General features: G+C 37.9%; 2 protein-coding genes across 2 annotated transcripts; both read left to right on the top strand.

The window, feature by feature from the left end:
- The first annotated feature begins 8,492 nt into the window (after positions 1 to 8,492).
- On the top strand, positions 8,493 to 9,047 carry LOC122093880 (putative F-box protein At5g55150). The gene has a single exon (XM_042664425.1). The coding sequence runs from the start codon at positions 8,493 to 8,495 to the stop codon at positions 9,045 to 9,047; it is 555 nt and encodes a 184-aa protein (XP_042520359.1).
- A 3,676-nt stretch (positions 9,048 to 12,723) lies between these two features.
- LOC122093879 (putative F-box protein At5g55150) lies at positions 12,724 to 13,818 on the top strand. Its single transcript, XM_042664424.1, has one exon. The coding sequence runs from the start codon at positions 12,724 to 12,726 to the stop codon at positions 13,816 to 13,818; it is 1,095 nt and encodes a 364-aa protein (XP_042520358.1).
- Positions 13,819 to 17,083: the final 3,265 nt, after the last annotated feature.

Raw genomic sequence — 17,083 nt, 5'->3', positions numbered from 1 at the left:
CCTTAGAGTTCTCTTTTGTTAATAAGAAAAAGGAGAGATTTGTAAGTGAGATTAGGGTTGGGAATGAAGATTAGATTAGGTTAGATTCTACCTAAACATAGGATCCGGCTCCTCTCTTTAGCGGCGATAGTCTGGTCGGCCCACAGCTATAATGCGATTGCCATGTGTCCAGACGCTGATCCAATGGTGCCCAACGAGGTGTACAGAGTGAGACAGTGGTAGAGGAGTGGAGAACAAGGCGTTGGGTGCCGTTGGTTCATTGCTTGGACACGTGGCGATCACCCAGGTAGCTATGGCAAGATTTGGGCGATCACTGCTCATGAGAGGAGCCGAATCCCTGAAGGTACCTTTATGAATCAGCTAATCCAAAATGGAGGAATCAGGATCAAACCAATTCGCTACTCCCCATGATTTAAAATAGAAACTCTAGTGCTTAGTTTTCTAAAATTATCACTCGAACCAAACTCCCAGTGCTCCATTGCTTATGAATTATTCGCATTTATCGAATAATTTTTGGGGGTGGATGTGGATGAGAAAGCTAAGAAGATAACATACCTCTGGGGATGGATTCATGATGTGGTTAAGAATATTGAGGAAGAAAGCTTTAGGGAGATTTTTCTTTTGGGTTGGGGGGAGGTGAAACTGTGACATGGATGGAGGGAGAGATGTGATGATTAAAAGGGAGAGAGATGTGGAAACTGTTTAGAGGAAGCAGGCCTGAGAATATCCAGATCTGATTACATTTAATCGGTATTCGATCTATTACATCTCTCAACTCAACTGTCGATATTGATGGAAAACAAAAAAAACTTCTTTTTTCTTAAAAATCTCGACACTTTCAATTAAGATGAGAACCAAATTGTTGGATCAAAACCAAATTCAGAAGGGCTAAAGAGATTTGCATTGCAGGGATTATTAAGAAAATTTGGAAGATTGTTAGTAGAACTAAAAACATACAAGTCTCTTGGGTTTAGAATAAATACCTTAGGAATGACTTCATTTGGACTGAGTGTCTCTCTGCTCCAACATTCCTCATGGAAATGGAAAAAGATTCTCAAGCATCTTAAGCATAGATACCTTGTGACCTCCACCTTCTGGCCCAAGATTGATGATGGTTCCTCCACTCTTCTTTGGCTTGATAATTGTCATCCACTTAGTCAATATCTTTGGGAATAAATTGCTTATTACTCTAGAACATGGTTCTAAGTATCACATGATTGATCCAGTGGCCCAATACCTGATCGATTTGGTCGGGTATCCCTATAGACATCTAAGTTTGTTACCCGGAAGGACAAGTCGATGATGAAGTAGATTTTTGGAAGCAATTTTACAACATAATGTGGTGGAAAAATTCTAAGTAACTTTTCTTGTATTGTTAAATATTTTATTTATAGAAGTAGAAAAGCATGCGTATAGATGATGTTTGGCACATCATCATCCACATGGAAAAATAAATATGGGCCCGTGGCACAGTAACATGAAAATGTATAAATTTAGAAACCGATTCATAACATTGAAAATGTACACATTAGAACCTGATTCATAACATACATTTTTTGCATTAGAGAGTTTAAAGACATGAATTAGATACCACATATTAATAGCTGCCACCAAACCCATCCCTTTCTACTAAGAATTTGGCCAGTATTGGCCGGTGTGACCCAAATAGTTATTTTTTCATTGTAGAAAATAATGTCTTGAAACCCGAAATGGTGATGCAAGCCATTCCTCAAATATCTAAATGATAGTGTCACCTCCCTTTCCAAACATAGCTGAACTTCATGACAATTCTCCTCTTTCATCGTTTTTATTAGTTTTTTTAAAATCCTCACTAATTAACCGATTACTTCCATTCCTTTTCTTTCCTTATTCAATTGCTGAGAAAGAGAAGCTATTAATTTTGTCATGAACACCAAGACATAAGATCAATCAGAATGACTCTCCATGAGCTCAACCAAATGAATATTAATGCACATATCCCCCAAGTAGTGGAAGAGCTATGTTCATCAAAACAGCTTGATTGTTTTGCTGGAGGAGGAGCAATGTTACAATTTGTTCCTTCTAGATGAGGGCCAGACTCTAAAAGCATAAGATCAAATCCATAAGTAATGACATACACTTTTCCGTGGCAGAAAATAATGTCTTGAATCTACAAAAAGCTACACAGCCCGGGGTCTGTATACCTGAGGGTAAACATTCTTGTCAACAAGAGGAGAACAATAGATAAATTTCTGACATCCTCCCTCTATGAATGCCATTGCATAAGATATTTATTAACTATATGAGTTTTTAAAATAAATAAAACAAATACATACAATAATAGTAAAAACTAAAAATTCTGCTTCCAATTTGCTTATTACAGATAAATTTCCTAGTGAGACTTCACTCACGCACACTAGAAGGGAAGGGGAATTTAGAGAGAAGGGGGAACACACTAAATACAAACTCACACACCACACATCAATGTTACAAGAGTCGATACTTTTCTGCCTGCTCTTCAAGCAAAAGTTGCAAGCCAATTTGTTAGGCACTGGTGTATTATGTTATCCAATGGCAAAAGTTGCAAGCCAATGCGTTAGGCACTGGTTGTAGGGATTTGGTGACAGTTTTATGACATATAGCAGTGGAAAAAACTACATTTGTAAGTAACTTTTCTTGTAGTGTTGATAACTTGATTTACAAAAGATGGGTCACTTATCCCGTTAGAATGGGTTCTAATATTTTACGTTGAATACTTCAAAAAGGAGATTCTTCAATCCCAACCCTATAATGAAAATTAGATAGAATAATAAAGGGCCATTTCAAATAATATAAGAATAAAAACAGGAACATAAAATCATATTATACTCCATAATTTACATATCCATCTTAACGGTGTGAAACAAATGGGTGGAGACCTCATGTAACATGAATAAATTGAGATGTAGTAGAAATTGGTGTGAACCAAATGGGTGGAGAAGAGCAAAAGTAACGTGAAAAAATTGAAATGCTATCATCTTCCAAGTGAAATGCACACAAATCGTAGCCAGCTGGCAACCATCCCCTCTTGTAGAAATATATGGAGTTTCCTCTAAATCCAGGGTAGTCAATTGCTGAGAAAGAGAAACTAGAAGATTTGTGAATAACTAGCATTTGATCACCCAAGTTCTCCACCATAATCCAACAATGTCCCTTCAAATCTAACTTGAATATCTTGAATACTGGGACATACGAATCAGAATTATTTATAACCACCAATAACTCTCCAAGACATTCCACCAAATGAAATGACGTATGCCCCTAAGTAGTGTAAGAGCTATATTTTGAAGGAGCAACGTCCCACTTTGTCTTTTTTTTGGTGGAGGAGGAGCAATGTTACAGCTTGTTTCTTTTAAACGAGGCCCAAACTCCATAAGCATAAGATCAAATCGGCAAGTAATGGCATACACTTTTTCGTGGTAGAAAATAATATCTTGAATCCCAGAATTCTTATTTTCAAAAACAGTCCAAGTCTTATCCCCTGGTCTACAAAAGGCTAAACTTTTTCATGGCAATTTATTCACGCTTCTGTGAACCATGCTGTCCAGACTTCTCTTGTAGAAAAACCTGTATAGCCTTCTGTAAACTAGGGGATGAGATATGGACTGGCATTGACAAGTACTATTGCCAATTTCGAGGCATTATTTTCTACAATGGAAAAGTGTATGCAATTACTTCCCGATTTGATCTTATGCTTGTGGAGTTTGGCCCTTGTCTGAAAGGAACAAGCTGTAACATTGCTTTTCCATAAAAAGAGGGTAGTAACTATGCCGTTTGGAATAAGATGTCCTTACATTTGGGGGGATGTCTTGGAGAGTTGTTGATGGTTATAAGATTTCGTTCATCATTTTTTCATCAAGGAAGTATGTTCAAGATATTTAAGTTAGATCAAATGTGTCGGTCTTGGGTTAAGGTGGACTACTTGGGTGATCAAATGCTATTTATGAGTTACACAATTCCTAGCTTTGTGTTTTCTCTCTCGGCACTTGACTACTCTGGATTTAGAGGGAACTCCATATATTTCTTCGAGCGTGGAGTGAAAAATTACTACAAGGTGTGTGAGTTTCACTTAGAAGATGATAGTATTGCAGATTTGATCTCAGATTATTCAATTTTGTATCCATCTCAACCCTTTTGGTTCACACCAATTTCTTGGGAGCAAAGGAGGTGGTTTGGGGCAGTTGTGAAGATGGGGTATCTAACCTTGTCTTATGATTAAGATTATGGTGAAAATATGATTTTTTGTTTCTATTGAGTGCTTATTATGTATATGATATTTGAAATGGCTTTCTCTTTTCCTTTTCTCATCCTATCTAATGCAAATGCTATTGATCAGGTTCCAAATTTATACATTGTTCATTCGATGGAGGTGCTCTTTATTTTTAAGTGTTTGTTAAGTTTGTTTCAAAAAATAATTACTAAAACTCATTCTCATGGAAAAGTTTATCAAAGTGACCCTAATAACGCAGTTTTTAATCTGGCGGAAATGGCCGTCATTGGATAAACCTAAATGGAAGTAATATAGTAAACCTTTTTTGCTACCCAATATCAATATATATATATATATATATATATATAGTAAACCTTATTTAGCAATGGTAACTTTAGACCACCACTAGAATTTTACAGCTCTTATATGTATTTGTTTTATGGGAAAGAGAACACTGCCCTTTGGTGCAAGTACACGTCAACACTCGGGGCCAATGGGAGGGTGAGCACAACCGTCTTCAGCACGGGAGCATGGTGTATCTGCACCCAGTACCCACTATGTCTAAATGTTGACACGTGCAAGCGGGCATGATTCTTTTGTCCATGGTTTTATTTATTATACTAATTCATTTTGATACTAATATCTCATCATAAAAAAACTATAAAATTAATTATTTTATTTACTTTAATTATTTTTGTTATATTATTGAAATAATTTTTTCAGCAGTGTTTTTTTATATATTATTGCTAAAGTTATGGAGCAATATTCTCGACTAATGGAAGGATGCGTATGAGCATCTTCAGTGAGGGATGACGTGGTATTTTTGCACTTACTGTGTGTGGGGTGCAAGTATATAGTCAGGTGCCGTTTTTTCTTCCTAAAGTTATTTATATCTAATTCCATTACGTATAATTTTTATTTAAAAAAAAAAAAATCCCAATCCAGTACTACCAACATGAGCGACACAATCAAGAAGGGAAGTCAACATTTGATCCATGTACCCTTGTTGCCTCTATATTCTTAACCACATCATGAATCCATCCTCACATGGTTTTAACTATCAGATATTGGTATTAGATTGAATATGAAGATAATATCAGTCGATGTCGATTGTAGACATTTTTTCCTCAAAGATACTAGTATCATATTGACAATTCCGTACCCATGAGTGTACCGTGCACCGATCTAATATCAACCAGGCATCGACATAGGTGTTGGCTGACACCAATACATATCATCAGCCAATGAATCCAAGTTTAAAACCATGCCTTAGAGCGAATGTAATAATAAGTTTGTACTAGTTGGCACTTGGCACTGGAAAAATATGATTGAAATAGATCAATATCATCAGTGGCTTTTCAGTCTTTTCCATTAAAAAATTTCAAAGTTAAAATTTCCTAAATTATGGCACTCGGTGTTGTAGGTCTACCTGGGGATGGTTGATAATGGAGGGTAGGGGTGTCAATCGGTCGGGCTGGGCCGGTCTTGGTCGGGCCTAATTGGGCCTGGCAGTGTGAAATCCTTGCACTGTGAACATCTGTTTACTTAAACGGGCCTATATTTGGGGGGCATGGTACAATTTGTAATCGGGCTAGTCGGTGTCAGGCTTTAATCGGGCTATCTTAAACGGGGCATATACGGGTCTTAAACGGGCTATGGACATATTTAATTCTAAAAGGGCTCTAAACGTGCCTACCCTAAAATCCTTTTTTAAATTGATTAAACTATTGGCTTTAAAACTCTAGAGGATAATATTCACAATTCTGGAACCAAGGGAATCATATCTTTAACAATTGAACAATTGATAACAATTGAATGTCCCATTTAGCAAGATCCAAGGAAATCATGTCTTTAAAATGTAATCTAAGTTGCAAGAATTACACTCCTTTTAACAATTGAATGTCCCATTTAGAATGTGGATATTTTAGTCCTATATATTATTTATTCATATTTTGTAGTATTAGTGGCATTTAGGCATTTTTTTAAGGGGGTCGGGCCGGTCGGGCTAAATGAGTCAGTTCTAGCGGGCTTCTTAAGTGTGTCAGGTCGGTCGGGCACCCAATGGGCTAGTGGCGCCCATTTAATAAACGGGCCGGTTCAAGTCGGGCCTTAAGCAAGTCGGGCTCGGTCGGGCCTACCGGTGCAGGCCCTAATGGAGTGTATGATATTGGGACACCATTTCAAAGGAACTAAGGGACCTACCACCTTATTTTGATGTTGCTTTAGCCTTTTTTTTTTTTTTTTTTTTTTTGTAGGTAGGCCCCAAGGATAGTTGAACTCATGACCTCTTAATTGTGGGGTATTGTTCTTTACCAAATAGTTCAAATGTTATAAGATAGAGGCATCTACTGTCTTCTATTATTTAATGTCATACTGTATCTTGTGTCTACGAAGTAACACAAATTGAAGGTCAATCCTCATCAAAGTAAAAGATAATTTTCTACATATTTATCCAGGCTGAGCTTTGAGTAGGTCAAAATTCTTATGCCCATGCAATTTCTGAGTGGACAAACTTACCCTTTGAATGGATTTTGGAGCACACTTGAACCTTGGTTTGACGATTTACAGTGCTTAGTGAAGTTACTATTGGAGGGTTGGTCATTTGATTAACTACACTAAGTGCATCGGTGCCTGACTTACACCAATTTTCTTGCTTTCCAAGAAGTGTGGTCGTGGACCCTTTTGACTCCTTTGTGGGTCTGCTTTGTCCCTATGTGGGTTACTATATAATGACCAATGAGATAGGATCCGCTGCTCATACGATCACCTTGTCGCACAAGTCAACCTCCAACACCTGTCCCATATTCTGCTATTACAAGGACAAAGATGGTTGTATTTAAAAATAAAAAAAGACAGATGTTGAATGTTAACTCGTATGACCAAGTGATCGAACAAGCAACTGATCCATTTGCATGACCAATAGTCTCTTGGAAGGAAAACAAAAAAAAAAAAAAGGGAATGGGTTTTGGATATCCTTCTTTCCGGAAGACCTCTGCTTGATTAAACAGAGATGTTTGGTAGAGTTGGTTCATTAATCTTCCCCCTTTGAGGGTTTTTTTTTGTGAAAAAGAAAAAGAGTGGAAAATTTTGACCAGATGTAGATATTTTTTAGGTGGGCTAAGTTTTAATGACAGGTTGGCTCACTTCCCCTATGTATGTGATGATATTAGTCCCAATGTGATTCTTCCACGTCTTAATAAAAAAAAAGAAAAAAAAGTTGAGATATTATAAAGTCTCAACAATTTGATGAGTCAGAATTACTACACTTTCATACAGTGTTTGATCCACACTTGAACTTCATTTAATCTTTATTCTTCTTTGATTAATTTTTATTTTTAGTAGAGTTCAAGTGTGGATCGAATACCGTTCGTGAATGATTCTCGTATGAAGATTTGATCCACATTGCAATTGGAGTTGGGTTTTTATCTGTTTAATTAAAAAGTTAGGGTTCATTGATCACGGTTTGAAAAAGGAGGAATGGGATCGTTCTCTATTCCTCCAACTTCCGATCGTCTGATTCAAACTTCCTTTTTAGGGTTCGGGCGGAATCTAACCTATCCTGACTGATTTCCGACTGTTTCCATCACAGTGAAATCAAACAGAAGTTTAGAACGAAGGCTTTTAGGTTTCAGACTAGATTGACTGAACAGAAGTCGTTCCAGGTACAAAATCTTTTTCCTTTTATTCAACTGGTCTTGTGTGGTCTTTCTCTGGTTATTTGCATTGCATGGCTTCCCTTCCCAACGTTTGCAATACAATTGTTCCATACTCAACCACACACAGTATGAATAGAAACCAATTGAAGAACACCATTGATTCCCGAGGTGTTATTGAGAATAATATTACAACAGTACTTCCAGAGGAAATCATGATGTTGATCCTAAGTAAGTGAGACTTGGTGGTTACAGGAGTTTTGGCAATTGATTGCCAAGATATATAGGGGACCTGAACTCTCATGGCTCATGCTTTACTCCTCAACAACAGATGAATATGATGGGTTTTTCAGTCTCTCCAATGACCAATTTTTCAGATTAGAATTTCCGACTGAAGTCGATGGAGCTCGATGTTGTGGGTCTAAATGGGGATGGATGATAATGGAGGATAAGATGCTACTCTTCCTGTTTGTCATCCTGGAGTTGCACATTTGTTGCATGGAAAGGGACCTAACTACAACTACATTCACAAGGCTATGTTGTTGCCGCATTCTGCTATTACCACTAACAATTCCAATTTGGATGGTAATTATATTGCATCCTCTATGGCAATGGATGACTGTGTGGTCATAGCGATTCATTGTGGCCATTGTTTAGCCTTCTGTAGGCCAGGTGCTGAGTCGTGGATTGCCGTTGGAAATTACCCTTACTGGTTTGAAGACATTATTTTCTACAATGGAAAATTGTATGCCATTACTTCTCAATTTGATCTTATGCTTGTGGAGTTGGGTTCTCATCCCAAAGTAACAAGTTGTAGCATTACTCCTCCAAAAGTGGAACTTAGTTTTACATCCTTTTATTTGGTGGAATGTCTTCGAGAGTTGTTGATGGCTATAAAATGTTGTACGTTCAAGATATTCAAGTTAGATCCAAAGGGTCCGTGCTGGATTAAGATTGAGGACTTGGATGACCAAATGCTCTTTATCGGCACGAGAATTGGTTTTTCTCTCTCCGCACTTGACTACCCTGGATTTAAAGGAAATTACATATATTTCACAGATGACTCTAACAATGGACTGGCAAGCGTGTTTCACTTGGAAGATAGTAGTAGCATTGAAACTTTTTCTTCAAATTGTTCGCATTCTTCTCCATCTTTGCCCATCTAGTTTACACTAATCCCTTTGTAAGAAGAGATTTGGGGCAATGTTGAGATGGGGTATCTGATTTATATCTTCAAACTCTTCTTATGAAGAACATTATATAATGTTATTTTCTGTTCCTATTGACTACTTTTTTTGTGTAACCTATTTGAAATGGTTCTCCTCGGATGCAAATATGATCGATGAGTTACCAAATTTTTACAATGTTCAATTAGGGTTTGGAGATGACGGAGCTTCTCCATTGATGTGCTTGTTATTTTTTTGGACAGAAAATATTAAATATCATCCTCTAGGGAAAAGCTTATCAAAGTAGTTGATTCTCAATCTGTTAAGTGGAATGATGATAGGTCGCCCTAAATATCGTCATGCATGCCTACGGTAGTTTGTTTGACTATCTTACCAAAGCAGCCCTTTCTTGCCCTTTTATTGTCATTGCCTTAGAACTAAGAACATTAGATATAAAATATAAAAATAAGGTAAATTTTTGTTGTCTCAAGAGTTTTTATTTTTTATTTTTTTTTTAACTGTCACAAGGTATCTAAGCTGCCTCATGGACAAATTATAAGACAATGCAATATGGAAAAGAGGGAATGGTAGTCACGCAAGCTGGAAAGACTCAAAATGAAAACAAGCAACTAATACGGAATTCCATATTTTTTTTTCCCGGAAAATAATTGCCCGATTACTCAAAATATTGGGTTTGGGTTTCTTTTATTTAATAAAATTACTCACCTAATATTTATGTTAATCAAATTACCCAAATTAAGTTCCATATTACAAAAATACCCAAATAAGGGTCATGGGCTCAAATCCACGCCTTAAAACCCCTTGCTATGAAACCCAACATATAAAGGAACACGCCCTTCAAGGTGCTCCAAGGCCGCGGATCTCGCAGTAGAGGAGCGTTTTCATAATAAAGTAGCTCTCTGTTGTTCCCCATATCTCGGAATAGAATCGGATCGGTATGGGGGTTAGAATCGGGATCGGCTGGACCCGATCTGATCTGGTTCCTTCAATGGCTGGACCCTTGAAGCTGAAGCTTCTTCTTGAGAAGAACCTTGTTGGGGAATAGAAGGGGAATGGGTATGAGCCCCATCGTAGCTAATTCGGATGTTCTTCGGGTTCGAGGCAGACCATTCTGCTCGCTTCTTGGCTCTGCAATTCGTCTTATGGCACTTGAAATAACTTCTATATATGAGAAATTTAAACACAAAACTACACACATCAGTATTTCTCAGAACTTGTGGACGATTTCAATTAACCTCAGTCAGGCTATCTGTAAATTCTACCTGGTTTTTCTTATATTTTTGATGAACTTTTGGCCATATTTTTTCCAGTTATGACCATCTTCTGGGATCACCAAGTTGTTGGCTTCCTTATTGCCTATCACTTGCTCTTCTCTAAGCCCTTTCTCAGTATCATGATCCCTGGAAGAATAAGAAGTTCATGTTTAATTAATTCTCTTGCAAGTGATCAAGGAGTACTTCAAATCCTTCTTTCATTATTGTTAACCATATTATATTTCCTATGGACAAAGAGGACAATAGGACCACTTTTATGATTTCATGCATGATATGACCACAGACCATTGAAGGCCCACCTGCCATGAGAGAGAGAGAGAGAGAGAGAGAGAGAGAGAGAGAGAGAGAGAGAGAGAGAGAGAGAGAAATGTCTAAAGATAGAGTGAGAGGGGGCCTCGTGTATATCTATAACTCAGTTAACATACTTCCATGGATAGAGAAGATCCAATAATCTCAACAACCTAAACCCATGAAATTAACATCCATCAATTCTTTGAAAGATCCACATGTATGTATGCATTATTCAAAAACAACACTAAAGAGATCTGAGGAAAGAGAGGAAGCCGGGGGAGTAAAATTAGGAGAGCTCCTTGATGCTTTCGGAGCGATTTAAGATTTTCTCACCCAAAACTTGGATCATGTCTGTGGATCATCTCGAAGTGAACTGCAGATGATCTATTGGCGGCCGCGAATATGGGATGATTCGCAGAAAACCCATTGATGAAAATGTAGAGAAGGAATAAAAATTGGAAGAGGGATTGCAACCACGACATCGTTGTCGTTCAAACTATGGGGAAGGGAAAGTAGGGAGCCCACCGGCCGACCTTAGATTTCCTGGTTAGGAAGATCTGTGTCTCCCCTGGGCTACATCCACCTCCTTCCTATTCGATAAAGAAGGTGGGGAAAGAAATAATAGGGGATGAAAATGTTGTCCAGAATACCCTGCCTTTCCTTATGGCTGAGAATGAGGAAAGAGAGTGATTATGAGAGTTTTCAGAAAAACGCTATCTTTTAGGTTGTTGCTTCTGCTGTCTTGATGGTTTTGTTAAGCTTTAGGGAGGAGAAAGAGCCCAGAGCTAATGCCGAGGCGCTCATCTCCTCTAACCAATATTTTTCAAAAATGGATGGATAAGCCTCTACTCTTATCTTTAAGGATGTGAGATTGTCTAGTGGATGACTATATCTAATGGGTTCAAAGGATGGTTGGGCCGGGCTATCGGTTCAGGTCCAATCAGGGTTCTCAAGAAAATCACTGTGACTACTTATGACTTACCATATTAAAGGAGGGACAAATGGTTTCTCTTATATTAACTCTGCAGCTGGGCCATAGCCCGTGATTCCATTTTCTCCCTTTTCATTGGGTTATGCGAAATTTCAGACATGGGTTTGAGTGTGACCAAAGTTTCAAAGATCGGAATTAGTAGTCGAATCAGTCCAATAGAGATAGGTTTGGAATCAAATATGAAACTGCCCTAACCCTACTTTCCAAAATAGGGATCGGCCGAGTCGGATTGACCACTTTTCGTTTGTTTCTGTTTGTATGTGCTGTGTTTGCTTCTTGTGAAACTAATAAACCTGAGAAGGAAGCATTGGAAAAAGGCTTGAGGCAAAGCCCAACCCAACATGGATGTCGACCAGGAGAAGTAATTTTAGGTAAGGTCCCGGATAGATGCGCACCCTCTAGCCTTCTTCCGGAGGAAGAGGGCAGCTGCAGTAAGGGTGGTGGCCCCACTGTCAATTGGGATCCGGGATCTTGGTGATGACTGCGCTCAATCCGTCATTTACACTCAAAATTAATTGATATCTTAGGTTCAAAAGGAATGTGCTAAACTTCCTGTCAACTCTAATACTGTCCAAACCATTGGAAATTTGGAATACTATATCAGCTACTGTTAAGAGTATCATTATCAACCTGTCTCGAGGTGCTTCAAGGCGACGGATCACGCAGTAGAGGAGCTTTTTCACAATAAAGCAGCTCTCTGTTGTTCCCCTTATCTCAGACTAGAATCGGATCGGGATGGGGTTAGAATCGGGATCGGCTGGACCCGATCTGATCCTGATCCCTTTTTTAATAATAACTTTTGATTCCCAACCCTAAATCACTTGCATATATCTAGGAAAGGATCCTAACAAAAAAGGAAAGGCCTCTAGGGGTCAGTTACCTTGAATCGAATCGAAGTTTGGAACCAAGGAAGGATTGTATGAAGCGGAAGAGTGAGATTAGACATTCTAAGTAAAGATCACCATCGACGATCTCAGTCGCTACAGGTATTCAAATCTTCTTCTTCCTCCTTTGTTCTTCTTCTAGCGGTTTCAAGTATTAGCAGGTGAAGTTTTAAGCTCCCAAACACTGTGGTATCCCTGGTTATTTGCAAGTTAGGATGGATTTCGTTCGCGACTGCAATACTATTTCTTTCTCTTTAACTACTGGTCGGCGGAATGTGGAGAATATTATTGTTGCACTTCCAAAGGATATCATGATTTTTATTCTAAACAAGTTAGACCTGGTGAGCTTCCATAACTTTAGTAAAGTCTGCCTGTCCTGGCAATGGATTGCTCTTGCTGCCAAAAACAAAATCCCATGGATTTTCAGTCTCTTTAATAGCAAGCTTTTCAGGTTAGAATTGCCGCCTGAAGTATATGAGACTAAGTGTTGTGGGTCTAACTGGGGATGGTTGATAATGGAGGGTATTAATCAAGGAAACAATTTCCTTTTGAACCCAATGACCAGGGTACTAATTGGCCTTCCACCTAAAGCTACTCTTCCTTCTCTCAATCACATTGACAAGGCTATATTGTTGTCGCCTCCTCTTGACAATAAAATTGGATCCCTTGTGGCGACTAATGATTGTGTTGTCATGGTGATCTATTCATCCTTGGAGTCCGATTCATTGGGTCTAGGCTGTTTAGCCTTCTGTAGACTAAGGGATGAGAAGTGGACTGCCATTGAAAATAACCATTCTTGGTTTGAAGACATTATATTCTACAATGGAGTAGTGTATGCCATTAATTTCAAATTTGATATTGTACTTGTGGAGTTTGACCCTAATCCAAAAGGGACAAGGTGTCACATCGCTCCTCCAGCAAGAGAATTTGACTCCCGTGCATTGAAGGACATTTATTTGGTGGAATCTCTTGGAGAGTTGTTGGTGGTTTTAAGATGTCGTTTGTTTCTTAACCAATCTGGTACATTCAAGATATTCAAGTTAGATACAAAGGGTAGATGTTGGATTAAGGTGGAGGACTTGGGTGATCAAATGATATTTATTAGCAAAACAAGTACTGGTTTCTCTCGCTCAGCACTTGATTACCATGGATTTAGAAGAAATTCCATATATTTCTATCTTAATGAATCGAAATGTGACAAGTTAGGGGAGTTTCACTTAGAAGATGACAGCATTTCAAGTTTTGACCTAGATTATTGGCACTCCCTTCCATTTCTATCCATTTGGTTCACATCAACTTCTAGGTTGTGAGGGATGGATGGGGATTGGGGGAGGTTGTTAATACGGGTATCTAATTTTTGTCTTAGGGGATAATATGATTTTCTGTTCAGTACTTACTATGCTTATATGTTATCTGAAATGGCTCTCTTTTACATTATCATGGATCAGGTTCCAAATTTATTTATTATTCATTTAGTGGCAATAGATTTAGTTCCAAATTTTGTTTATTGTTCATTTAGTGATGGGATGGAAGAGGCTCTTCTTTTAAGTTTTTCTTTAGTTTATTTCCACGGAAAATAGTAAAACTCATTCTCACAGATAAGTTTATCAAAGTGACCCATCATAATTTTTCCAGATGGACGATGATGATGTGCCAAAGAGATCTATATACATGCATGTCTCTTTCAGTAAATAAAGTTACAAACACTACAAAAAAGGTTACATACAAATACTGTTTTTCCTCCTATGTATGACAGGATTGCACCCTCTGGCAAGAGAGGAATTTAACTATTCTATAGCTGCGGAAAAATTCCACCAGGCGGTTTCAATTTACCACTGCTAAATAAGGTATATTATACACTTCCCACTTTAGGGTTGGTGGAAGTTTGAATCCATTATTGCTACAATCACCTGGTCATACATGTGAGCATCCAACACTTGTTTTACTTCTTGTCATCACAAGGGTAAAGAAGGATACATTTGAAAGCAAAAGAGATAGGTATTGGATGCTCACATGTATGATCAGGTGATCGTTTGAACAACATATCCTATTACTTCATAATCTGAATGGAAAAATAAAATTGGGCACATGGCATAACAAAGATGGTTCATTTTGATAAACTTATCTAGTGAGAAGGAGTCCTAATATTTTCCGTTGAAATAAACTTAAGGAACACTTAAAACAGAGGCTGATAGGATAAAGTAAGCATAAAAAGTTCTCAATGAGAACCTAAAATCATATTATCCCCCATAGTGTTAATACAAGGTTAAAGACATAAATTAAATGCACCATCTTAACAACCGCCTCCAAACCCCTTCCGTTTCTACTAAAAAATTGGTGTGAACCAGATGGGTGGAGACGAAAAAGAATGCCAATAATTTATGACAAATTTCGTAATGCTGTCATCTTTTAAGTAAAACTCACACAAAAGGTAGCAATTTTCTATTCCATGGTTGAAGAAATATGTGGAGTTTCCTCTAAATCCTGGGTAGTCAAGTGCAGAGAGAGAGAAGACAGTACTTTTGCTGCTAAAAAATAATTTGATCACCCAAGTCATCCACCTTAACCCAACACGGACACTTTGGATCTAACTTAAATATCTTGAAGATACCTGCTTGTACAGCAAATAAATGACATCTTATAACCACCAACTCTCCAAAAGTTCCACTAAATGAAAGGAAAATCCTTTATTCTAGTAATTTATTTAAATTATAAATATCTCACCCATTGACGAATGAAATCAATGGTTTATCCTTAAAAAGCCAAAACAAGTTGGAAGGAAAATCCAAAGTGGATAAAACGACAAACCCAAAATAAATAGTCACTTGGCCCTACTCCTCCATTGAGATTGTATCAGGTCCTTGTACGAGAACCATTCTCATATGGTGTTTTATCCATACATGGAATCCACTCAATATGAAACCTATTATAAGAAAAGAGAAAACAAGTGGATGCCATGAGTAGATCAAGCACTCTACGAGAATGGTTCTCGTAGAAGGACCTGATCCGGACTCCTTTCCACTTTGACTTTTGGGAGGACCAAATTAAATCCCTGGACGATTCTTTGAAGAAATGCAACTACTCGCTCAGTCCACATGCACAACTCTTCAGATGGAAAAATGACCGTAGAAGAATCCCTTAAGCACAAGTTATTCGCATCGCCTAGATCCTTTTTCCCTTTTACTTCTTCTCTTTCTTGAAATATCCACATCTACACAACCTTCACCCAATGCTGGGATAGAATCTCTCACAGGAGCAGAAGGAACATCATCATAAAACCCATAGGTCTCACCCTTATACTACCGATTCCACACACCCCCTCTAGGGATGCCATATCCCACACAACCCTTGCCCATATCTCTGAAATTGGACCAATAGTAACCAAAGAAAAAATTCAATTATATATGTATTGGATAGGTAAGAGATTTTACGATAGAAAAAAAAATATACAAAAAAAGGCAATCCCTAGAACTCTCTTCAGACAAACGTAAAGGAGAGGAAAGGGAACCCAATCAAGCAAGACAGACCCTACACAACAAAATTTGAACACAAAAATAACTATGACAATATATCGAATGGTCTGCATCACTTTTAACTAGACCCCCGAGCTCCTCAGTAAAATCATATGGATGAATTTCCATCTCCATAACCTGAGAAGAAAATGAGATCAAATAATCAGCTGGCTGGTTCAACTCCCTCCACACATGCTTGAAGTCCTTTTTAGACACTAAATCTGAAAGATGTAGAATCTTACTCTTTGGGCTCCGTTTGATTGCAATGGGAATTTAAGGGGAAATGAAGTGAAATTTTCATATTTTAAAAAGAAATGTTTATAATCATTACCTCATATGATTGTATAAAGTACTTAATTTTTATACCATATTTAGTAATGATATATTTTACATGTAAATTTTATTTTACATATTATAACAAAGGGTTTTACATGCGAAGTAAAGTGAAATTTTATAACCAAATATGAAATGATTTGAAGTTAATTTTAAAGTCACATGGGTAATGATTACATATATTTCTTTTTAAGTATGAAATTTGTACTTCCCCTTTAATTCTCCTTACAACCAAACATAGCCTTCGTGTATGTTGAACATCCCACGGGTCCCTTATTTCCCCATTTTAAATATCAATGGCTAATTTAGATTCAGATCTAACGAAAATATCTTGCAAATTTCTGCCAATACAAAGAATAATACCCTTGAAAATTGCCTGCAATTCCATACTCAAAACTAAATGGAGTACTAGGGGTTCGGAGTGTTAGATATTATGGCCTATTAAGGGTAACATCCCAGTTCTAGAATTAAAAAAAAGAGTAATAGCCCAGGCCCACAATCCCAATCTGCAGGTTTTGTTAGGGTTCAACTTAACAACCTTAATTCCCAACCCTAGTCTGCAGGTTTGTTAGGGTTTATCTTGGCAACCTTTGATTCCCAAACCCTAGTCTGCAGGTTTGAGCTGCCGACGGACGATCCCAAGTGTGAAGCGGAGAGAAAGAAGAGATCGACGGCCACTGTTCTTCTGCTTTTCCTCCCCCCCCCCCCCCGCTTTTCTTTTCCCTGTAGG

The sequence above is a fragment of the Macadamia integrifolia genome, chromosome 11 (genome assembly GCF_013358625.1).
Source record: "Macadamia integrifolia cultivar HAES 741 chromosome 11, SCU_Mint_v3, whole genome shotgun sequence".
NCBI lineage: Eukaryota > Viridiplantae > Streptophyta > Magnoliopsida > Proteales > Proteaceae > Macadamia > Macadamia integrifolia.
This window is presented reverse-complemented; position numbering and strand designations above follow the sequence as displayed.